The sequence below is a fragment of the Marmota flaviventris genome, chromosome 10 (genome assembly GCF_047511675.1).
Source record: "Marmota flaviventris isolate mMarFla1 chromosome 10, mMarFla1.hap1, whole genome shotgun sequence".
NCBI lineage: Eukaryota > Metazoa > Chordata > Mammalia > Rodentia > Sciuridae > Marmota > Marmota flaviventris.
Genome location: NC_092507.1, coordinates 30,665,084 through 30,690,943, shown reverse-complemented (window position 1 = coordinate 30,690,943; position 25,860 = coordinate 30,665,084). Strand labels below are relative to the sequence as shown.

At 39.1% G+C, this 25,860-nt stretch overlaps 1 protein-coding gene across 3 annotated transcripts; it reads right to left on the bottom strand.

Annotated features, from left to right (window-relative positions):
- Positions 1-3,704: 3,704 nt before the first annotated feature.
- Zfp69 (ZFP69 zinc finger protein) lies at positions 3,705-19,870 on the bottom strand. Of its 3 annotated transcripts, XM_071617730.1 has the most exons (7): positions 19,414-19,870; positions 18,887-18,922; positions 17,536-17,911; positions 15,949-16,034; positions 10,260-10,386; positions 9,847-9,942; positions 3,705-4,950 (listed from the first exon to the last, which is right to left on the bottom strand). In XM_071617730.1, the coding sequence occupies exons 3-7, from the start codon at positions 17,657-17,659 to the stop codon at positions 3,818-3,820; spliced, it is 1,566 nt and encodes a 521-aa protein (XP_071473831.1). In that variant the 5' UTR covers positions 17,660-17,911; positions 18,887-18,922; positions 19,414-19,870; the 3' UTR covers positions 3,705-3,817. The 3 variants fall into 3 exon arrangements, with proteins under 3 accessions (XP_071473831.1, XP_027793273.2, XP_027793274.2); XM_027937472.2 differs by lacking the exon at positions 18,887-18,922; XM_027937473.3 differs by lacking the exons at positions 18,887-18,922; positions 19,414-19,870 and adding an exon at positions 18,147-18,277.
- Between the last annotated feature and the right edge of the window lie 5,990 nt (positions 19,871-25,860).

Genomic DNA, 25,860 nt, shown 5'->3' with positions numbered 1-25,860 from the left:
TGCTAGAAAAAAGAGCCTGAGGTAAGAAATACTGTTTTGTTTTCTTAACTTGGAAGGTGCAAACCCATAGCAGAAAAGAAGAGAGTGAAACAAGCAACAACATAAAGCAAATTGAAGTGGTGTTGCTGCACCGGCCATTACTTCAGTTGAACTGTAATTTTATAAAATTTATATCTTTTATTTTACTTTCTGATCTAAAATCCTATAAGATAAGGTCTACCTTTTTGGTTTATTTTATAAATTCACCCAGGAAGGCACAAATTTTATGCAGCGTATAACATACCATTCCCTGATGATACATGGGAGGCCAAACAGAAGATAACTAAACAAAGGAGCTGGGCAGAAAGAAGAGGAACTTACAGGGTTGAAGACTAAAACCCATGAAATAGTGTAGAATATTTGGGGGACCATAAGATCTTTATGGCCAAGCAAAGTTTGGTTGGGTGGAAATTTGGAAGCTTCTTCCAGAAAAAATAGGCAGTGCTGTATATCAAGTGTTCTATAGTTTAAAATTTGACCTTTATTTTTAAGTTATGACAAACCATTGAGGGATTTTAAGGGATAAAGTGGTTTAATATGTGTTCTAGAATGATCATGCTAGCAGCAGTGCAGAGAATAAAGAGAGGAGTACAGATTAGCTATGGGAAAAACTAGTTGGTAATCTACTTATGTCATTAGGAGGGGCTAAGAACCTGATTAAAACTTTGGATATGGAAATGGAGAGAAGAGAGGCTGAGGAGATTCTAACAGAATATACTGTACTTGGTGACTGATTGGGAGAGGTAGTGGATGACAGGAAGAAGTTTCAGCTATCTTAGAATTGGATTGATGGCAGTACCCCTTCTGGGTTAAGGGATACAGATTTTATTGAAACAATTTTGATTTGAGTTTTCAACATGTTTACTACAGGATATCCAAGTGGCAATATCCATTGTTCTGGAACTCAGGATGAGATTTCTAAGATAGAGATGCAGATGTTAGAAGTCTTAGAATATTAATGAGATAAACTAAATAATGTGTAGAGATGAGAAAGTGCTTAATAACATGGTCCTGGAGGAGGGTGTATTGGTGATTGGCAGAGGGACAAGTGCCTGTGAGATAGAGAATAAACAAGCAGATGCAACAGGTAAGCCAATAGGTAGGTTCTGAAGCATAACATAGGACCTCCTAAGGCAGTCATAGATGTAAGAAGTAAACTCTTGCATCAGCAAACAGTGGCTACGTTCAGCCAGTTAAAGGCAGGTATTTGGAAAGCTAGAGTAACAAACTTTGAGGAAAGATGGTCAAAAATGTAACTGAGGGCTAGGGTTGTAGCACAGTGATAGAGAACGTGCCTAACATGTATGAGGCACTGGGTTTGATCCTCAGCACTGCACATAAATAAAAAACAAAGGTCCATTGACAAATTTTATACACACAAACTTTTTTTTTTTAAATGTGACTGAGGGGCTGGGGTTACAGCTCAGTGGCAAAGCATTTGCCTAGGACTTGTGAGGCATTGAGTCCTATCTTCAGCACCAATAAAAACAAAACAAAGGTATTGTGTCCTTCTACAACTAAAAACATTTCTTAAAAATGTAACTGAGGACCTGGGTAATTAAAAAAGAGGATTTCCATCTCTTCTTCATCTATAAAGTCAGTGTTCTAGATTAGGTGAGCTGCTAGACTATTTCCAGTTCTAAAATCCTGATTCTCTGGGCAGGCACTGAAGAATGGGTAGGATTTGGAACTCTATGAACATGAACCTTTTCTTCTAGGAATTTCTTTCCCTTCCAGACACTACTCCATCCACATTGTTCCAACGGTAGCTGAGATCTCTGCCAGCAGTTTAGGGGTGGGCACCTGACCTAGCTGGGCAAATAACGTTTCCCGCGGGGAAGGGAAGAAAAAGAAGGCAGCTTTTCTCTATCTATACAAAACATGGAGCTAATGGTAACTGGGATTTGTAATCAGCTGTTATATGTGGTGTGTGTTGGGGCAGGGGAGGGGAGTAGTACAGAATGAAGATATAGAAGCAGAGATGAGAGATGGAGAGAGAAAATGACCTGGATTTTCCAAAGTGCTCCTGGTCTCAGTTCACTGTTAGCAAGTAGTACAGCTCCTGAATTTCATGATACACTAAGATCTAATATCTAATATCCTCCTTTGAGACTTATACTAACCCTTCTTGATTTGTTATTTGCAACTCAATCGAGTCTTACTATACTGATATTAGAGCCCATATGGGAAGCAGAAAAGTAAATGGGAAATGAAACTAAAAGGTAGGACTATATATAATAGAGGATCCTGACAAGGTCTAGATTATAAATGGAGTAGTGGTTGGGTGGTGAGAGCTAAAAGAAAATTCATTGACACAGAATCACTAAAACACTGAAAACTAAGCACAGAATTACAGGTCTCGGCCTTGGTGTTCATCTTTCATAATCTAAAAAGCAATGTTAAATAATTCTCATTCGTTAATGCTTTTTAACTAGAAAGTCACGTCCCTACTGTCTCCCTCCATGTGTTAAATTAGCTAACAGAATCGTCCTGTAAAATGCTACACAATGTACAGTCAGTCATCCATGGTAGACCCTGCCATTAAGTACCCTTCCTTGACTGTCAGCTCGTCCCCCTTCCAGGTGGAGGGGTTGCAGCCAATATTATATTCATCAAGGTAAGTAGTCCAATCTCTTTAAAGGGAGGTACCAGGCTCAAAAGTCAAAGAGTGAAGCAATTGTTGGAAAGATGCCTTCTCCTTTAGCTGAAATAAAGATAAGGTTTCCTTACTGGAACTGGAGATGGCAAGTGCTGCTGTTTCTGAGAGATATAGCTCAGCTAGTAATTATAGGCCATGTGTCAAAATATAGAATGATGCTTCTTTGATGGCTGACAAGGCAACTGGTCCAAGAGATGCTTCAGCCTCAAAGAAGGCTCTTTTAGTTTTGCATTTTGCTAGAAATCAAATAAATTGGTCCAAGCTCTGTGAAGGACTGTTTGCTAATACATACCCCCCAGATGTAGAAATCCCAGTTCTAGGAATTTGCCCTACCTATAAAATTTACATGTGTAATGAACATATGTAGAGCTATTCATTGCAATTGTATAAACAATTAGAAATAACCCAAGTCAATCCATAGTGAACTGGCTAAAATATATTCATACATGAAATATTAAGCAGCTCTAAAAAAGAATGATTCAGTGCCTTATATAGTGGAGTGACCCCCATGATATATTAAGTAATAAAAGTAATGTGCAGGTGTTTTTGTACAGGAGGCTGCTGTTTATGTTTAAAAAGGAAAAGTATATTTGCATTATTTTGATTGTAGATAAAAATCTGCAAGGGTGCACAAAAAAGTTATAAAAAATGGTTGCCTCTAGGTAACAGAATTATGTGGTGGGAAATGTGGAGGAGGCTTTTCATTGTATATAACTGCACTTTCTGAACTTCATATCATGTGAACACTTTCCCCATGGGAAAAAAATTTTTTAATCTAAAAAATAAGAGTGATGGTATTTTAGATAGTATTTCCCAAATGCTGGACTGTAAATCAGTGAATTCCCATGAGGAAATAATTTATTAATCCACCATGAAATCAGGAAAAATTATGTTGTAAATATTTCATGATACTTAATTTATTTAATTTGAAGAACCATATTTTAAGTATTTTGTATAGAAGTGTCAGTAGGTATTAATGTAATGTTTATTTACACAACAGGCAAAATTTAAAGTTACCATCATTAAATCAACTTCTCAAATTTATTTGAGTCCTGAAATTTTAAAGCTAAGAATCACTGATTCAGATGTGGCTTTTGTTCTCATCAAATAAATATTTTTTTACACATTACTTCGGAAGGCATTCCGCCTGTGTATTTCATGGTGTCGACTAAGTGATGAATTATAGCTGAAGGATTTTCCACATTCATTACATTCGTAAGGTTTTTCTCCAGTGTGATGTCTCTGATGTTTCTTAAAGGATGAATCATGCCTGTAGGCTTTCCCACAGCGGTTGCATTCATATGCTTTCACTCCCGTATGGACAGTTTTATGGTTGTTAAGATGTATCCTCTGTCTAAATGCTTTTCCACATTCCTTACATTTGTAGGGTCTTTCACCAGTATGTATTCTCTGGTGATGTGTTAGATATGCTCTATGACTAAAGGTCTTACAACATGCAGTACATGCATAGGGCTTCTCCCCAGTATGAATTCTTACGTGTTCACTAAGGTGTCTAACCTGTCGAAAGGTTTTCCCACATTCGTTGCAAGTAAAAGGTTTCTCTCCAGAATGAGTCTTTAGATGTTGGGTCAAGCTAATGTTCTGGCTGAAAGCTTTCTGACATTTGTCACATACATAAGGCTTCTCCCCAGTGTGAGTTCTATGATGCTGATTAAGAGATGAGCGATGTCTGAAGGCTTTGCCACACTCCTCACATTCGAAGGGTTTCTCACCAGTATGGATCCTCTGGTGTGTATTAAGAGATGCACTTTGACTAAAGGCCCTTCCACATTCCTTACATCTGAAAGGCTTCTCGCCAGTATGAATTCTCATGTGTTCAGTAAGATGATTGGGTTGTTTGAACATTTTTTCACATATATTACATTCATAGATTTTTGCTCTTATGCAACTTATTGGATGATTAATCAAATCTAATTTGTATTTTTTCCTCTTTCTAGGTGTGTCACATTTATGATGCTTCTGTTCCAAAATATTTGAACTCACAATAGTTTTCCCGTATTTGTGAACATCTTGGACTCTCTTCTTGTGGGTCAAAATGGCTTGTCTCACATTTCTTCCACAGGTTTCCTGGTGCTTTTCTAACACATCATCATATCTGGAAACTTTTTTCAATGTGGAATAAATGATATCATCCCTTATGAACCTTTCCATCATAATGTCATGATACAAATGTTCCTGGGAAATGTCATTCTTTGCAGTTGACTCATTGGTTTCTGTTTTACTCTTTGAGTCTGAAATAAATGAAAAGATGCAAATAACTCATCTTCACCGTGTTTTTTTTAATTAATTACAGTAATGGGAATACGATGGAGATTTAGGCAACAATACATAAAGCACATGAGCTTTTGACTATATTTATATATGGTTATGCAACCTGGAGAGGTAATGGGAAATAAAATTTAAGAAACAGTGAATAGATTAAATGTGTCATTCATTTGTAGTAAAACTAGAGTTTTTTAGTACTGTTATTTCTGATAATTCTAATGAACTATTAGTACTATTTAGTACCAATAAATACCAATTCCATTACTAATAAGTAATAAAATTTCAAAGCTGTGTCTTTATGAATATATTTTTTTTTCATTGACACTATTTTTGGAAAACAATCTCAGAAAGATAAAATGTTCCTCTCCCCATTTCAGCAGAATCAGAAGAGACACTGGTTCAAAGACTAGGGTTTAAACTAAGAATATGCACAAGAACATTACACTGTCCTTTATTAAAACTTGTATTTGTATGTATTTAGTTCTGCTTCCTGAGATATTAATACATCCATGGAAATGTTATTTATGCAAAAAAAATGTTATTTATGTAAGAAACCCAGACAGTTGTATTGCTACTGCTGCTAGGTTCCAGGAAAATATCCTTTAACCTGGTCAACACAGAATAATCATTAGTGCTTTTACATTCCAAATTATAAATGAATAGAAGCATAACAAAGTCTATGCTCTTCAAGTCCCTGATTCTGGTCGGGAATAGGGGAGGAAGAAGAGAAGACAATAGGGAAAGAGAAAAGAAGCCATCTGTGTACCCCTCCCCAATTTAGTATTCAGGCCTGAAGCAGGCCCACAGAAAAGGAAAAACCAAAATTTAACTCTGAATGATATTGGGAGTTTTACTATTTCACTGAATTCAATAAATATTTTACTAAAATCAAGATTGTTCATGTTAGAGACTGGACCATCTATTAGACCTCTTTGAGATTTCATCCAGAATCAGGGCAAGGACATTCAGGGTACCTTTTATTATTATTTTCTTCTTTTGGTATTTTGTTTTGTTTTGTGGTGGTGGTGGGGAGAGAACCCAGGGTCTTGCACATGCTAATGAAGTGTTGTACCACCTAGTGAGTCCCTTATCTCCTATTGTTTTCATTATTACAAGTTGCAGAAGAGAAACCACAGGACAATATACAATTATTAGAATTTATAACAGAGTGAAACAAGGTGGGCTGCCTATAAAAAGTCAATATTAAAAATAAATTGTGTTATTACACACAAGCAACAAGCAGAAAACAATTTTTAAAAATATATCATCTATGGGCTGGGGATGTGGCTCAAGCAGTAGCACGCTCGCCTGGCATGTGTGGGGCGCTGGGCTTGATCCTCAATACCACGTAAAAATAAAATAAAGATATTGTGTCCACCTAAAACTAAAAACTAAATATTAAATGATATATATATATATATATATATCCTATAATAGCAATAAAATGCACAACTTCCAGAATGAATTTTAACAATAATATGAAATATGTACAAGACCTTTATGGAGAAAATCCTAAAACTTTAATGAACAAAAATTTATAATAAATACCAATAAATGGAAAAATATGTCATGTTCCTGGATAGTAGGATTCAATATCATAATAATGTTAATCTTCTCAAGATTGATCTAGATATTTGATTCTGTTTCAATAAAAATGGCAACACAGCATTTGTGTCTGTCATTTAATGCACTGATTATATAATTCATATGCAAAAGCAAGGGGTTCAGTAATAGCCAGGGCAATTTTAAGAAACGAAGTGGGTACACTACTTCTACTAGATAATAGGTCTCATTATGGAATACAGTAAAGGAAGACAGCCTGGAATTAGAGTAGGGATAGAAAATTTTTAAAATGAAATGGAACAGAACGAGCCCAGAAATAGCCAGACACAGTGGCGCACTCCCATAATCTCAGCAGTTTGGGAGGCTGAGGCAGAAGGTTTGTGAGTTCAAAGCCAGCCTTAGCAAAAGCGAGGTGCGAAGCAATTCAGTGAGACCCTGTCTCTAAATAAAATACAAAATAGGGCTGGGGATGTGGTTCAGTGGTCGAGTGCCCTCAAGTTCAATACCCAGTACCCCCCAGCAAAAGAGCCTAGAAATAGACCTAAGCATAGAAACTTGACATGTGACAGAGCTGCACCAATTATCCAACAAATGGTTCCTGGACTAAATGTCCATGTAGAAAAAGTTAAATTAGACTTTTTTTTTAAATCTCATATATAAAATAAATTCCAGATGAATTTCAAACAAATATGAAAAGCAAAACTTTAAAAATACAGACAGGTGCTGTGGTTGTGCTCAGTGGTAGAGTGCTTGGCTAGTGTGTGTGTGTGGCACTGGGTTCAATCCTCAGCACCACATAAAAATTAATAAAACAAAGGTATTCTGCCCATTTACAACTAAAAAACTTTTCTAAAAATATAGGAGTATAAAGGAATATATCATCTACATATAGTATAATGGAGGATAACGGGGCAGAAAAGGGTATCTTACATAATAAAAAGCACACAGAAAAAAACTAATAAATTAAGTAAAATTAAATTTAATAATACATATCCTTTAAAAGACATTTTATTTATTGATTGATTGATTGATTGGTATCGGGGATTGAACCAGGGGCACTTAACCACTGAGCTACACTGAGCCATATCCCCAGTCCCCCCACCTTTTTAATTATTTTTTAGTTGTAGGTGGACACAATACCTTTATTTTATTTATTTATTTTTATGTGGAGCTGAGGATCAAACCCAGTGCCTCATGTACGCTAGGCAAGCACTCTACCACTGAGCTACAACCCCAGCCTTATCCAGCCCTTTTTTATTTTGAGATAGTCTCACTAAGTTGCTTAGGGCTTGGCTAAGTTGCTAAGACTGGCTTTGAACTTGTGATCCTCTTGCCTCAACCTCCAAAACGCTGGGAATATGGATATGCAATACCGTGCTTAGCCAAAGACATTATTTTTTAAAAATGAAAGATGGGTCACTGGCTGAGATAAAACATTTATAAAACAAAGCTATGAACGATTAGTATCCAGAATACACACACACATTTTTCTAAAAACTAATTTTTTTTTTTAATATTTATTTTTTAGTTATTGGCGGACACAACATCTTTGTTGGTATGTGGTGCTGAGGATCGAACCCGGGCCGCACGCATGCCAGGCGAGCGCGCTACTGCTTGAACCACATCCCCAGCCCCTAAAAACTAATTTTAATAAATATAAATAATAGAAAAATTGGCAAAGGATATAATAGGTAATTTACAGAGAAGGAATCTTGGATGGATGTTCAACAAACATGAGAATATGCTTCCTCTCATGACTAATTAGGAAAATGAAAGAAATAATATCATATTCACCCAACTGAATTTACAAAAATTTTCAAGTTTGACAGTGCCAAGTATTGATAGAAATGCTAAATTCTGGGAACTTTCAAAACCTGATGACAGGAATACAAATTGGTGACACTGCTTTGAAGAGGAACTTGGTAATAACTTGTAAAATGAAGGCATATATATCCCATTACCCAGAAATTTTGCTCTACCAACTACCTTGAAAAAATATTTGAATACATATATGAGCAGTTATGTGCACAAAAGTAGACTGCAGCATCTCTGTAATCTCCAAATTGGAAACAACATAGTATACCAACAGAAAAATGAATAAATTGTGGTTTATTAATTCAATGGAAATGAATAAACTAGAACAACATAGAGTAACATCAACAGTGTTGAACAAGAAAAGCAAGGAAAGGGAGCTGGGGTTATGGCTCAGTGGCAGAGCACTTGCCTGGCATGTGTGAGGCACTGAGTTCGATCCTCAGCACTGCATATAAATAAATAAAAAATAAAGATACATTAACAACTAAAAAATATTTTTTAAAAAATGCAAGGAAAGGGCTGGGGTTGTGGCTCAAGAGGTAGAGCGCTCGCCTCGCACGTGCGAGACCCTGGGTTCGATCCTCAGCATCTCATAAAAATAAACAAGTGAAATAAAGGTATTGTGTCCAACTACAACTAAAAAATAAATATTTTTAAAAGATGCAAGGAAAGTACATAAATCATTTATTTGAAGAATGTGTAAAACAATGCTGTTGTTTTAGGGATATATGTATGTAATGAAAGTAAGAAGACAAATGGCAACAGTAATATTTAAACAGAAGAGTGGTTATTTTGAAAGGTGGGAGAGGAACAGTAGGGCTTCAACTTTTATTTCTTAATCTGGATGGAGGTTACATAGAAATGTGTTATAATGTTCTCTATGCCTTTCAAAATGTCTAAAATTTTTCATAATAAAAGCGAAGTTCAGGAAAATTGCTACTGGATTGGGCGAGAAGGAATCCTGTGCTATTTTCTCTTACAGGATTATTCATGAAGTAGCTATTACCAAAAATTAAGACAGGTAAATTAAAAAGAGATGAAAACTGGAACTGGAAAATAAAATGTGGGGAAAAGTGGAAATAGAGTGGAAGAGAGAAAATTAAAGATTTGTACAGACCTGAAAAGAGATCTGTTTTCTGTGGAGAGACCACATACATCTGACTACTTAGAGGAAAGAGCTTTAGGTGGGCAGGACTTAGGATACTGGAGAAAGAAGGAAAATCAACTTTAACCTTACTGAGGACAATTGGAAACAATATAGTATAACAACAGAAAAATGAATAAATTGTGGTTTATGTGTAAACAGTGGGAAAATATGACCAATAATCATATTATTGAGAGACTTTTGCAAGGGCTCAGTGAAGAGAGAGGGGTAAAATTAGGTTTAGTGCATCCCTTGTCCAGTAGCCGGAGCGTTCCTGGCCGCCTGGGAGGGCCTGAGGACTAACCCACATACTAAAAGCTATCATCTCCCTTGGTCTTACCTGAAACATCATTTCCGGGGCCTTCTTTCTGTATCATCCATGGCTCTTCTCCTTTCTCCAACTGGGAAATCACACTAGGCTTGGAAAACTGATATCCTGCATATGAAGTAAAAGAGAAAGAATATGAATATTTATATTTATGTCTAAGTACCATCCTTAGAATTTAGTTCTAGTGTTCTGGTATTCAGGGGCTCTGAGAATGGGAAGGGGCATGTCTTTCTATTCTAGCTCTATAAAGTAAAGCTGATCCCCAAGGAATCATATCTGCCCTGGCTTGGTTTTCAAAGGAATAATACATCTTTAATGCAGAACCCAAGGCCAAGTCTCCAAAGAATTTACAATATTGATAATTTAGAAATAATGACTATTCTATAATGGGCAGGTTTCTGGATATATGAATGACCCATCCTTACCCACTGACACCAGATTCCTGTAGTTCTCCAGCATCACATCCCGGTACAAATTCCGGTGAGTAGGGGCCAAATGCCCCCACTCCTCCTGGGTAAAGTCCACAAATATGTCCTTGAAGGTCAACAGTTCCTAGAACATCAAACATTCCTTTTCAGTAGAGTCCAAGGATTTCTGACATTTTCAAAGTTTTGGGAGATTCCAAACCAATTTTACCAGGGGCCTCCCTGGATCTGTTTTGAAATTACTGTAAATACTTAAATATGTAGGACATATGATCATACATGCCTTAGAAAAAATTAAGCAGATCAGAGGAAATAGGGAGACCCAAAGTGAGTGTAAAAATGATCTTTTGTGTAGGGTACTTATAGAAAGTTGCTTTGAAAGGATGATATTTGGCCAGAGAGATGAATTTAGTGAGGAAGAACCATGAGGAAATCTGTGGGGAGAGCATTCCAGGGAGGTGTAAAGAACCTCAGATGAGAACATTCTTTTTTTGGTGGGCAGGAGAGCGGGTACTGGGGATTGAACTCAGGGGCACTTGACCACTGAGCCACATTTCCACTCCTATTTTATTTAGAGACAGGGTCTCACTGAGTTGCTTAACACCTTGCTTTTGCTGAGGCTGTCTTTGAACTCGAGATCCTCCTGGGATTACAGGCCGCTGGCGCCTGGTGAGAACATTCTTAGCTTATTTGAGGAACAGAAGGTAAAGAGCATGGATGGAGGTAGGTTAGGGAAGGGGACTGTAGAAGAAGATGAGATCAGAAGGGGTAGGGAATGGGGGTAGGACAGGCACTTCTGCTCCCAATACTTTCATCAAATACCTATGCGTTCTTGCTGAGCTTGAATTCTGGGGCCCAGATGGAGTTTAGTCCAAGATGGACAAATGTCTGGAAATGTAGTCTAACCCCTTCCTAGCTTAAATACTGAAAGATAAAAAAAAAGACTGCCCCTTAGTGGTGGTGAGAAGCATTGGCAATGAGGCAAAATTCAATCAAATTAAAGATGTATCACTGCCAGAGCTCAGTCACAGCTCCAGAAAGAATAAGAATAATCAGCCCCTCATCTTAACCAACTGATAGAGGAAAGAACTTAGAATATCTTAGAAATACAATAAAACAAAACAAAACAAAAACCTATCTATCTATACACACACACTCCCCTCATATTCCACTGTTTTTATATATATAGTTTTTTTTTTTTTTAATTATTAGACACTGGATGTGGTGGCACATGCCTATAATTCCAGCAACTTGGGAAGCTGGGGCAGGGGGATCCCAAGTTCAAGGACAGCCTCATTAATTGAGCAAGGTCCTAAGCAACTTAGTGAGACTCTGTCTCAAAATTAAAAGGGTTGGGAATGTAGCTCAGTGGTTAAGTGACCCTGGGATCAATTCCCAGTACCAAAAAATTAAACAAACAAGTAAATAAATAGATGTGTAAACAAGGGGGAAATATGACCAATAATCAAGAAAATAAAAATCAAAACAAACAGACACACAGATAATCCAGTCACTGAAATTACCAGATAAGAACTTCAAAGCAATTATTTAAATATATGCTAAAGAATTTACAATAAAATATAGATAGAATGGATAAAGAGATGGAAATAACTTTAGAGAGATACAGAAATGCTAGAAAAGAAATAAAAATTCTACAAATGAAAAATACAATGTATGAAAAATTCATTTAATGGCCTTAAAGTAGACAAGGTAAATGAAGACAAGCTCAGTGAAACTTAAAAATGAGTTGATAGATATTGTCAAACTAGAGCAGTAAGAGAAAAAAAAAAAACTTGTGGGTTAATATCAAATGATATAATTGAAACCTCAGAAGAAGAAAGCAAAATATTTAAAGAAAAAGTAGCTGAAAAACTTCTAAACTGATGGTACTTACAAATTCAAGAAGCTTAGCAAACCCCAAAAGGGATAAATAAACACCTACCCACCCCCCAAAAAAATCCCACACCTATGTATATCACAGCAAAACTGCTGAATAACAAAAATAAAGGTGAAGATTGTAAAAGCAGGCGAAAGATCTGGAACCCAAGTGGAGTTTAGTCCAAGATGAATGCCTATCAGGAGAAAAGATGGTAAGAAAAGGGAAACAAAAAAAAGCAATAAAAAAATTGGTATGAAACAAAGACACATCACACAATGATAAGAATAACAGGCAACTCCTCATCAGAAACAATACAAGCTAAAAAATAATGGAACCTTTTTAAAATACTTAAAGAAAAAATAACCTAGAATTCTAAATCCAATAGAGGATTCTCAAATAAGAGAAAATATTAAGGCCTGTTTAGATTAACAAAAACTGTACAAATTGGTCACCAGAACACTTACACTACAAGACATGATAACGTTTTTCAGATTGAAGGGAAATAAACTCCAGAAATTTGGAACAAAAGGTTTAAAAAATGAAGAGTACCTGAATTAGTAAGTAGGCAAATACAAAAGACTCAGGTTATTTTTTTGCTTTTGTGGTTTTCAACTAAGAATTGAACCTAGGAGTGCTCTACCACTTAACTACATCTCCAGTCCTTTCTATTTTTTATTTTGAGATAAGGTCTTGCTAAATTGCTGAGGCTGGCCTTGAATTTATGATCCTCCTCCCGCCTGAGCCTCTGGAGTCACTGGGATTACTGGGATTACAGGCATGTGTCACTGTGCCTAGCCCCCAGCTCTTCTTTTTATTTTTTATTTTGAGACTTTCTAAATTGCTAAAGCTGGCCTAGAACTTGTGATCCTCCTGCCTCAGCCTCCTGAGTTCATGGGATTACAGGTGTGTGCCACCATACCTGGTTTCTTAATTTTTAAATAAGACAATTTACCATCTTTTTGCTTTTGCAAAAATGCAAACAATGTATTGTGGGGTTTGTAACACATAAGGTAGAATATGTGATGATGACAGAACAAAGAATAGGAAGCAGTAAATGGAAATATGTTTTCATAGTAACACGTGATGCCGTATGTTAATTCAAAGCAACTGAAATAAATTTAAAAATGCATACCATGATAGAATGACCACTAAAACAAACAAACAAAAAAAAAAATGTAGCTTAAAAGTCACTGGAGTGGCCAAGTGTGGTGGTAAATGCCTGAATCCCAGTGGCTTGAGAGGCTGAGGCAAGGAGGATCACAAGTTCAAAGCCAGCCTCAGCAATTTAGTGAGGCCCTAAGCAACTTAGCAAGACCCTGTCTCAAAATAAAAACATAAAATAAAAAGGGCAGGGGATGTGGTTCAGTGGTTAGGCACACCTGGGTTCAATCCCTAATACAAAAAAAAAAAAAAAAAGTCACTGGAGGACATAAAATGGGATACTCAGAAATAATTTAATCCAAAAGAAGGCAGGAGAGAAGGAACAAAGAAAAAAAGAACAGAAAGGACAGTAGCAAAGAACAACCTACACTTAGACCCATCCATAATAATGATTACTTTAACTATAAATAGACTAAACTAGCAAGACCCACCCACATTTAAGAAGGTCACACTTTAACTATAAAGACACCAATAGTTTTAAAAAGGAGGACATTTTAAGGCTGGGGTTGTAGCTTAGAGGTAGAGTGCTTGCCTTGCATGCGTGAGGCCCTGGGTTTGATCCTCAGCACCATATAAAAATAAACCAAATAAAAATAAAGATATTTTTTAAAAGTTATGTATTTATAATTTAAAATTTTTAAAAAGGAGGACATTTTAAACAAGATCAGGTGCATTCAGGATGGTATGGCCATAAATCAGAGGGATATTTCATAATAATAAGTGCATCAATACAAAAAGACAACAATCGTGTTTATGCATCTGATGACAGACTTCAAATAAATAAAAGTTGATAGAACTAAAGAGATACAGATAAATCATGATTACAGACTTTTTTTAAAAAATTATTTAGTTGTTAACAGACCTTTATTTTATTCATTTATTTACATGCAGCATTGAGAATCGAATCCAGTGCCTCACACATGCAAGGCAAGTGCTCTACCACTAAGCCACAACCCCAGCCTCATGATTATAGATTTTAATATCCTCTCAGTAATTGATAAAAACTGACAAAAATTCATCAAGGATATAGAAGATTTGAACATTACCATCAAATAGTTAACTGATATTTATCGAATACCATAAACAATTACAGAATATATATTCTTTTTTTTTTTTAACAATACCTTTATTTCACTTATTTATTTTTATGTGGTGCTGAGGATCAAACCCAGGGTCTTGCACTCTACCACTAAGCCACAACCCCAGCCCCTATATTCTTTTTTTAAATTAAACTCTTTTAAGACATTTGTGGGACTGGGGTTGTGGCTCAGTGGCAGAGTGCTCACCTAGCACATGTGAGGCATTTGGTTTGATCCTCAGCACCACATAAAAATAAAGGTATTGTGTCAACTAAAAAATATTTTTAAAAAAAGACATTTGTGGATTTATATGCAGTTATAATAAGTAATACAAATTTCATGTATTCCTTATGAGGGCTGGAGCAGAGTACTAATTGGAAAGCACAAGAAGGAATTTTCTGAGATGGAGGCAATGTTCTCTTTATTAATTTGATTACATGGGTACATGCACATGTCAAAATAGAATATATTTCCTAAATGTATTTTCCTGTATGTCATTTATACTTCAATTTAAAAAAAATTTAATCCTTTCCCATCGCTAAGGAATCTACTTTTTGATAAATATTAGGAAGTGAGGGATTCCAGATATGTGGAATGTAGAGAAAAGATGATTCTTTAAATAATTAATCTATTATTTAACTAACTATGATTTCTTCCATATTACCATAAATAACTGGAATGAATTTTAACCCTAGAAGGCAGACATTAGCATCTAAATTTCTTAGCTAAGGAAATGGATTGTAAAGAGCCAAAAGAAAAAAAATTGCCCTAGACACCAAGCAAGGAAGATGAGAGAAAATCAAACTGTGCACCATCTAATATCAGATAAAATCAAATCCAATATCATCTAAATTCAGATTTAAAGTTCTTTTTACTTAAAACTCTTCTGTTGGGCTGGAGTTGTGGCTCAGTGGTAGAGTGCTTGCCTAGCATGCATGAGGCACTGGGTTGGATGTAAAATAAAGATATTGTGTCCACCTAAAACTAAAAAATAAATGTTAAAAAAAACCAAACTCTTCTGTCTCCAATAATACCTCTGTAAAAGTCTTTTAATTTCCTTCTGTTTTACCCATGTTTCCACCAGATGGTGAAGACCCCATTTCTGACATGCTATCCTAACTGCTCTTAAAGCTGCTCCTGCTCTTTGCCCCACTTCAAAGATGTGGCCATTTCTTCTCACTATGCCAAGGGTCATCTCTTACAGAGTTCACAGTGATATGGATATATCACTAAGAATGTCAGAATTTCATCTCACTTATGGATTTTGAATATTATATTGACATTTATCTTAGATCCCAAGTAAAATCCATTGGTTTTTAGGAGCTGGAAATATCACTCATTATGCTTTCTCTACAAAAAATAGCACAATATCAGATCAAGATGCTGGTGAGAAACAAGAGTTGCAGGAAGGCCCCTATGAGCAGAGATACTGTCACCACAGAAGCTCAGTTTCTGAATGAGAGCAACTTGCATAGTTGAACTTGTTTGTCTCAACCCACTCACTTCTCCCAAAACAGACAGGTTAAAAAACAAGAAGCATTATTAAGAAAATGAGGAAGCTCCAACCCACCTGGGGTTCTGCTGTCAGGAGGTCAGGGGTCAATTCATCCTCTAGACTTTCTTCCTGGGTCTCAGCAGCATCCTGAGACAGCAGAGCTAGGGAATAAAAAGAACTATGAATTTTGCATCTACTCAAATCTCTCAAATGCAAGAACGCTCTGTAGACCCACTGACTCTTCCCAAAAAAATATTCACAAAAGGGGACATCTAGGGCTAGGATTGTGGCTCAGTGGTAGAGTGCACACCTAGCATGCTTGAGGCACTGGGTTCAATCCTCAGCACCACATAAAAATAAAATGAAGATTGTGTTGTGTCCATCTAAAACTAAAAAATAAAAAAAAGGTGGGGGGACATCTAGAATGACTCAAAGGAGCCCAAAACTCCTTAGTGAGGAGGACCTGCAGTGTGTTGCTTTGGGTATTGATACTTCCCAATGGTCAAAAGCACAAATCTTTCAGGCCACTTCTTTGTTCTAAAATCCTCAAAGGGTCTCCCACAGATAAGAAAGGAAAAATTCAAACATTTCACCATGGACTTCAAGGCAGTCTATGATCTGCCCAAAGCTTATTTTCTCAGCAGTGGTTACCTCCAAACTACCAACCTTTATACCTGGGACACCACCCACTTCACATTCTTAACCCTCATTTAGACTAAATAGTCCCCATTCTCTAAACCTCTCTTCAAAGTACCCACTTTTCTATACTTCCTCCAAATCTTCTATAAAAAGCTTCAGATATTTTTCCAGACTCAACTCAATGCTATCTGATTTATATTTCCTCAGGATTTCTAAAAGAGCTTTTCTTAGCCTATCTTCTATTATTTTGATCTGGTCGTATATCTATCTACTCTTTCAACTAATAATCAGCTTTAGAGATAATTCTTCTTCTTCTTCTCCCTGCCCCCCAATCTCTCAAGATGCTTAGCCAAAGTCCCTGTCTGACATAGATGGAATACAATAAAAATACTGGCTGGATATGAAGTATTAGAGGTATGAGAACATCACATGAGACACATGAATTCCTCTCTCCATATATCTTCTCCTGACCAGACCACTAAATAAGGTGGGTATGTCTTAGACATGTCTCCTGCCTAATTCACATAGTTCAAGGTAATATGAGAGGAATCAGGCATGTTATTCCTGCCTCTCGGAGGGGGAGGGGTGGAAATCTGATGCTTGTCAAAAATATTGGTTAAATATTTTTAACCAATAAATGGCTAAAATGACTAGAACTTGAGCTGGAAAACCCTTCGGAGGACTTAAGAGTCAGAACCCTTTGATCCCTCTACATGTGAATCACATTCCCACACTTAAGAGCCAGAGGTGGGGAACAACTCTATTCTAGCTTCCCCTCATGTATTTTATCTGATGCCAGGAGATGGGAGCAGCATGGAGCACATATTGAAAAAGAGCCTGAGATGGGAGCCCAATATTTTCTCTCCCAGCTAGACTACTCCCAAAAGCCACGAGCTCAGCACAAGTGAACCCCCTGAAAGACCTTCCTTCCTCCAATTTTCTCCCCAAGAAACAACCTCAACGAAGTACATCTGTTCACATAAATGAGACCTCCTTCTTCCCCCTCCTTCAGTCTATTCTCACCTTCTTCTTCAAACATTTTAGTCACATCCTCCCATGAGGGCGCCTCCCCCTTGGCCTTCCTTGGATGGTGTAACTTCACCCAGGTACTGGCCTGGGGCAGGGTGATCAGGAGCTGCTGAGGCATGATGATGCACGACCAACTGGCGTTGTCCACTTCTGGTGAGGAAATTGCCAGAATCTCCAATGAGAGGCTTGGCAATTGCGTGGTCTTTCTCAGACTGCAATCTTCTGCCCTCGGGGCTTTGGCATGTCCCTGCAGGACTAGGACCTGGAGGACCCTAGAGGTTGGAGTGACTTTAACAACTCTGAAAACTGGACACCATTTTTTGGGAGGCAGTCAGGTGAGTTGGTTTGAGTACATGGCTTTGTAATCATTCTAGAGGAACAAAAGACAAGAAAAAAGAAATCCAGAAACACTTTCATATGGCCAGAACTCCAGAACCTGCAGAAATATATTTTAAAATGCAAAAGATCTAATACAATGGTGCGGCATCAATGCAAGAGTAAGTATAATCAGATTTCTTGGATGTAGCTTCCACCTCCCGATTCCACAAAAACACAAAGACAGGCAAACACCCAAAGATGCACAAACATCTGCCTTGATTTCCCACCTTGTAAGCTACATGCATATTCTGCTTGGATCCAGATTTGGGAGTCAACACAGGCTTTGAAACCAGACAGCCTGGCTAGAACCCAGACACTAGCCAACAAAAGCTCTGAGGCACTTCAATTCTGTGAAGTGAAAACTGAGGTGCTTCAGTTTGCTCACCTATAAAATAGGAATAGTAATTGCATTTTTGTAGCAAGCCCTTATAAACCTTTTATTTTATGCTGCGTCATACCATTATTTTTTAAAGTTATTTTTAAAAAACAATTTGAAATATGCATGTAAAGTTCATTTTTAGTATCTCAACTGATGGAATAATCACATAGCTGTTTTAGCCGAGGCAAACAGTGACAGACACATCATCACCCGTGAAGCCTAACAACTGATAAAATGCATCCTGGGTTCAGAAATGTTAAATTGGGGGAGGGGTTAATACTTAAATGGAAGAAATATAGTACTTTAAGTTTAACGAGGGCTCCTGCAGAATTATTGGTAGCAGGCAGATTTGAAAACAACCCAAATCAACTCATCCAACCACTGGCATCTAGGCAGGTACCTCCACCATGACCAGGTCCAGTGTATCTGGAGTCCTCAAATCAGCTGGGTGGAAAAGGGGGTGGCCCAGGCTAGGGTTGTAGCTCAATGGTAGAGCGCTTGCCTTGCATGTGTGAGGCACTGGGTTGATCCTCAGCCTCACATAAAAATAAAGAGGGCCCGGTTGGGGCTCAGCGGTAGCGCACTTGCCTTGCATGTGTGAGGCACTGGGTTCGATCCTCAGCCCTACATAAAAATAAATAAAATAAAGGTCTATCAACAACTAAAAAATATTTTTAAAATAATAATATATAAATAAAGATACTGTGTCCATCTACAACTAAAATATTTTAAAAAGGCGGGGGCGGGTGGCCCGACTTAAGTTGGTGGAGAAGAGACTTATTAACTACGTGCGTCCTTAGAGACTGGAGATTATAGGAAATATCCTACCCTTGAATATTAAAAAAGGACCTCTATGGGCTGGGGATGTGGCTCAAGCAGTAAAGCAATTGCCTGGCATGCGCAGGGCGCTGGGTTCGATCCTTAGCACCATATAAAAATAAAGATATTGTGTCCACCTAAAACTAAAAAATAAAAATTAAAAAAAAAAGGACTCCTTATGGAAGTACAGAAACTTTGGACTCGTCCCTAAGAAGCGGTTAATGACGCGCACCCTCACAGGTCTCCCATATAGGCCAGCCCGGAAAAGAGAGGTAGACCAGCAGAGGAGTACTCACCAGGTGGGCCTTGGACGCCGGGAGGGCCAGGGTTGGGACGTGGGGACGCTCACTCCGGAGCCTTTCTGCTGCAGAGGTCTCTAGAGAAGGACTGGGTGGTAATAGATTCTGTTCTTTCCCACCCTTTTACGGACCGTCCACAACGTCCAGCGTTCGCCTAGACGTCCTTCCGAAGCCCGGAGGGCCCTCGGCCTCCAGACTGGACCAGGCTTTCTTCCAAATTTCCATCCAGGGCCCTCTAGGATGGGTGGCTTTGCCAGCCGCACCCCCGGCGGCTTTGGGGCTGGAATGGGAGGGCGCCCTGAACCGGCGCAGACTGTGGCTTTAGTGCCCGAGACAGCGGCCACGGCCAAGTGCACCCGGCCTCTGAGGCCGAGCGCCCCGTCTTGCAGCGCCTGCGCCCCGGGACGCGCCCTCCAGGTGGCCAGCGATGCCCGCAGCCCGCTGCCCTGCCCCAGCCGGCCCGCCCACCCAACGGGATCCGCTCAGTCCCGGACCTACGCCCGCGCGTCTCGCCCCGGCTCCGCAACCCACTGCCCGCCCTCTCCGGAGCCAGCGCGCGCCCGAGCACCCGGAAGCCGGAAGCCGCCGAGCGCCCGGGCTCGCGTCCGCGGCCACCCAGACCCTGGGGGCGGCGACCTACGAGGCCACCCCCTTGTTGCCCCGGCCCGGCTGCTGGGCCCCCAAAGCCGGCAGGTTGATGGGGAATCCTGGCGTCCTGCGTTCATTCACTGGCCCAGCAGCTCTCTTCCTGGTGCTTGTGACCCGCCACGCGTCCTTACAAGATCTTAGGACGCAGCACAGAATGCACGCTTTCCTGCTCTTTTGAGACTTCATTCTGGTGAAATTAGTAATAAGTAGGAAAATAAATCAATGATGCCCTCAGGTGATAGCAGGAGCCTCAGAAAATAATTACATTATTTTCTGGAATACATGTTTTAAGTTTAAAGAGATATGTATTAGTTTGCTAAGGCTGCCATTAAAATATATATATATATATATATATATATATATATATATATATATATATATATATATATATATCTCACACATCAGGTGGCTTAACCCACAGAAATATATTTTCTCAAACTTCTGGGAGTTAGTTTGATTTCTCCTGCGGCCTATCTCCCTTGGGTTGCAGATGGCTGCTTTCTTTCTGTGTCCTCACAAGGTTTGTGTGTGTGTGTGTGTGTGTGTGTGTAGCATGTGCATACATGTGTGTATGTGTACTGTGTACTATGTGCACGTCCCTGTGCCCTTGGTGTGTCTGTGTATTCATATTATCCTTAAAGAAAAGAGGAACATTAAAACATTATGTTCCTGAGTGCTGTCTTCATATTCCCCAAAATCTAGCCACGTTAGGGAACAATGAGAGCAAGCCTGGGCCAATTGAATGTCCAGATACATATTACATTGAAGGACATTGACTTATGCACACCAGGAACTAGGGCAAGTTAATGTTAACTGTAAGAGCTTCTTTTCTTGCATGTACATCATGACAGTTGCTCCTTGGGAGCTGGCCATACAAGCAAACTAAGCAAGATAATGCTGATAATGTCACAGCTTCTGCAGCTTAACATGTAAAATCCCTCTTTCAGTGGTAACTGGGAAAGAACTGAGGGCACTGTGGGGATGGACACCTGTCACTCATGCAGCTTTCCACGACCGGACAAAACACCATGAGGAAGAGGTGGCACTGTTTGGCAGAAGTACAGTGGGGGTTGGAGTGCTATCTGTTCAGCCAATGGCTACTGGAACTTTCCTGTAAACATTTCTCAATAAAGTCTTATGCCTTGGCTCTTGGCAACCTATCTCACTGCTCTGGCAAAACTGGGCCACAGATGTGATAGTATCTAAATTTCCTCTACTTATAAGGTCACCATTCAGATTGGATTAGAGCACATGCAAATGCTAAATTTTAACTTAATTACCTCTTTAAAAGCCAAGTCTCTGAATACAGATGGATTATGAGGTAATGGGGATTAGGGTTTCAACATATAGATTTGGCAGGGGAGAATAAAATAGAGCCATAACAAGGCATCTAAGAGATGGCAAGGCAGTAGGGAATTACCAGACCAAACCTGGAAAGCTAGCATCCGGGAAGGTAAAGAAAGGCAGAAGCTGTTTGGCCCTGTCAGCTGGAAAATTATAACCTTCCTTTTGCACTTCAAAGAAAAAAACTTAAACACAACAAAATGGGGAGAGAAATAGGAGGAGGTCCTTCTAAAAACTGGACCACAAAAATTTATATCCTTAGAATAAGGATGAATAAGAAGTGAAACAGCTTTAGAGATATTTGCAGGCTGGAATCAACTTTCCTTTGTTTTTTTGGCTTCAACAACAGGTATTTTATTTTTCACAGTTTTGATACTTGGGAAGTGCAAGATATGTGTCTGGTGAGAGTTCTCTCCTTTTTTAAAAAAATCTTAAGTCATGATCTTTGTTTTAGTCAGCTTTTTTGCATTGTGACTAAAAGATCTGACAAACATTTTGGAGGAGGAAAAATTTATTTGGAAGCTCAAGGTTTCAGAGGTCTCAGTCCATAGACAGCAGGCTCTATTCCTCAGGGCTTCACAGGGGAAGAGTGTGGTGGTGGGAGGAAGCAGCTCACATGATGATCAGGAAGGAGAGAGAGAGAGAAAGAGAAAGAGAGAGGGGCTCCACTTGCCAGACACAAAATGTGTACCCCAAAGGCATGCCCCCAATCACCCACCTCCTCCAGCCATACCCTACCCACCTTCAGTTACCACTCATTTAATTCCCATCAGTGAATTAACTTACTGCTTAGGTGAGGGATCTCATAACCCAATTGTTTCTCCCCCAAATCCCCTTGCATTGTCTCACACACAAGCTTTTGGGGGACACCTAACATCCAAACCACAACTAGAATGTCAGTAGGACTGCAGACAGTAAAGACAGCACTCAAGAGGGTTCAGAGAAGGAGGACTCTATTAAAATTTGAAGTAGAGGCCATTCACGTTATGTTCTGGCTGAGAAGTTGTCTACATTTGGTCCATGTCCTGAGACTTTCTGTGAAGTTGATTTTAAAAGCAATGGACTTCTTAATCTGGTGGAAGAAATTTCTAAGAAGCATAGCATTCAGGCAGTGGCATGGATAGTGCTGGAGGCTTTTAGCCAAAGTTTATTTTGATATTCAGGAGAAGGCAGAAAAGAAAGATTTGAAAAACTTGGACTTCGAAGGCAGGAGTAAAACTGGGGCTAAGGAAGTTGCAAATGATAAAGACATTACAGCCACTAAGGAATGCTAAAGACTTTGCCCCCAAATAATAAAACAGATGGCTTGAGGGTGTCTCAGGAGCTGGTAAGACCACACCCATCTCAGGCTCAGGGAGTAAAAGTAAAAAAGAGATCAAAGGGGCATCCTTGCACTAGGAGGCCTAGGAAGTTTTTTCAACATGCTCAGCCACCCAGACACTCAGAGGCTGCTGCAGTCAGGGTCCCTGGAAACTTTACCACTGCTCCAGATGGTGGCAATCTTGGTGGCAACCATGTGGTGATGGTTCTGCAGGAATGCAGGATGCTGGAGTTAGGGAATCATGGGGGCTTCCAAGATTCCAAAGGAAGGTCTGGGAGGCCAGGCACAGTGCAGCAGGGTTGGAGTCCCCATGGACACCCTCTGAGAGGACAAAGTGTGGAGATGTGAGGAGGAAGCCAAAGCTGTCCCAGAGACCCCTGAGATTAAGAAATGCCAGTAACATGGGACTTCATCCTAGGAAAGCTACAGGAATTAAACAGAGACAAGCCAACAGAAAGGACACTTGGGCTGCAACCAACAAAGCCATGAGGCAGAGCTACACAAGTCCTTTGGACATAATATCACCGTGTCATGTGCCCCAGATGCCAGACATGGAGCTATAGGACTTGTTCGCCAGTAATGCCTTGGTCCTATCCCTTCTTTCTCTACCCATATTTTTCTTTCTTTTTTTAATATTTATTTTTTTAGTTTTTTTAGGTGGACACAATATCTTTATTTTACATTTATGTGTTGCTGAGAATGGAACCCAGTGCCTCACACATGCTAGGCGAGTGTGCTACCACTTGAGCCACATCACCAGCCCCCCATATTTTTCTTAATGAAAATATTTACTCTATACCTTTACATATTGCATATTTGTAAATCATTTTTTATTTCTTCAGGAGCTCATGATGCAAGTTTGCCTTGAATCCCAGAGACTTTGGACTTGAACTTTTGGGCAGTTCTGGAACTGTTGAGACATTGGGTGAAGGGAAAGTGAGGAACAAGAGATGGGTAAGCAGAAATGAAAGACAGAGACAAGGCAGAGTTACAAACGAGAGTTTATTTGTCAGAGCTAACAAATAAAGGCTATTTCTCTATAGGATAGAGAGGCAAAACAGGCTTGAGGTTTGGGACTTTTATGGGGGAGGCTCAGAAATCAGAGCTGAACAGGTCCTAATGTGGGCAGTCAGGGGTTGGTTGGTATGAGGAGTTTCTTTCTCAGAAACTCCCAAGGGTGGGAAAGTGAAACTTTTTCCTTAAAATGGCGGCTATCACTAAAGATGGCCATCCAGATGCTAAGCAAGGACCTTATATTTGGGACTTTTGTTAATGGGCTAAATGTATTTTGCATTGTGAGATAGTCATGAACTTTTGGGTGCAAGGGGCAGAATATTATGGTTTGGATGTGAGGTGTTCCCCAAAAGCTGTGTGTGAGACAATGCAAGAAGGTTTGGAGGAGAAATGATTGGGTTATGAGATCCCTCACCTAAGCAGTGAATTAATTCACTGATGGGAATTAAATGAGTGGTAACTGAAGGTGGGTAGGGTGTGGGCTGGAGGAGGTAGGTGATTGAGGGCATGCCTTTGGGGTACACATTTTGTGTCTGGCAAGTGGAGTCTCTCTCTCTCTCTCTCTCTATCTCTCCTTCCTGATCATCATGTGAGCTGTTTCTCCCTACCACCACACTCTTCCCCTGTGATGTTCTGCCTCACCTCAAGCCCTGAGGAATAGAGCCTGCTGTCTATGGACTGAGACCTCCGAAACCTTGAGCCCCCAAATAAACTTTTCCTCCTCCAAATCGTTCTTGTCAGGTCTTTCAACCACAGCTGTGAAAAAGTGACTAAAACAATCTCAGTTTACAAGTTCATCTCTGTGGTTTTACCAGGTGCCTGATAAAATATAAACCACCTGCAGAGAAAAGCATTGAAGGGCTGGGGATGTGGCTCAAGCGGTAGTGCACTCACCTGGCATGCGTGTGGCCCCGGGTTCGATCCTCAGCACCACATACAAAACAAAGATGTTGTGTCCGCCGATAACTAAAAAATAAATATTAAAAAAATTTTTTGAAAAAAAAAAAGAGAAAAGCATTGTTATTTGTGTTAGGTAGTAACTTGCAATGAGCAGTGAAATGCATAGCAAATTCATAAGTGTTCTTTAAATTACATTAGGGTCTTCTTTAAACTACTTTCAAAGTAGATTAGAAAGCAAAGGGTGGTAGTTAATTTGTAGAAAATAAACAAAAGCAAAGGAACTAATGAGGAAAATAGTCAAAAGAAAGGAATTAATGGGACTAACTCTTGACAGAGTCCATTGATGTTGATGTGAAGCTAGGAATTATGACTATAGGTATCTCCGTCTGGCTGGGAAGGAAAATTTCCTTAGTAGCACAGGTGCACTGACTTCTGACCAGTTATTGATCCAGTGCCCACATTTATGTGGGATTGACTTATACATAAAAGGCCTCTAAGTAGGGTGGCCATCAAGACAGTTCCAGAGAGGACCAACTACGGTAAAAAACTCTGGTGCCTGATGTGAAGGAGGAGTTGAACACCTTATTGGCAAAGAGTACACAAAGTGGTCCCCAGTTCTGTAAATAATCAATTTGGACACAGTGTTGTCTCCTTTGTCATTCTCTCTCTCTCTCTCTCTCTCTCTCTCTCTTTCTCGTTCTCCACTGTGTCATTTTGCTTTTACTTTACTTTCACCTTTCACTTATAATAAAGTTCTCTTATGTGGCTTTTTGTGTATGACTTTAAATTTTCTTTCATCAGAACACAAGAACTGAGATTTGGAGTTTCAGCTCCCCACTTTCCTGTGACAATTGCAGGCTCCCAACTTTTTCTACACATAAGCAATGCCAAATACAGAATTAAAAATAACCAGGGCTCTGTGTTACTTGCTTCTGGGGTTGATCCCCAGCACACACACAAACCTGATATATGTACACACACACACACAGTCTTTGAGTGAAATCCAGCAGAAACAACCACCAGAAATAGTCCTGCAAAGAAATTGCTCTTGGAATTATCAGAAGCAAACAATAAAATAATTTTTCCCCTTAAATAAAATAAAAAAACAACTGACAATTTTGGTAGGTACATGGAAGCTCTAAAAGTTGATAGAGCAGATGCAAAAAGGAAATATAGATATTATGATAGATAAATACAGTAACAAAATTGAGAACTTG

Bases quoted from the DNA above. Each gene is read 5' to 3' on its own strand.
- Zfp69 (XM_071617730.1), bottom strand. From the start codon at position 17,659: ATGCCTCAGCAGCTCCTGATCACCCTGCCCCAGGCCAGTACCTGGGTG. The intron at 16,035-17,535 runs GTGAGAATAGAC...TTTATTCCCTAG, and splicing joins TAAAATGTTTGAAGAAGAAG to CTCTGCTGTCTCAGGATGCT. The intron at 9,943-10,259 runs GTAAGGATGGGT...CTTCATATGCAG, and splicing joins CAGGAATCTGGTGTCAGTGG to GATATCAGTTTTCCAAGCCT.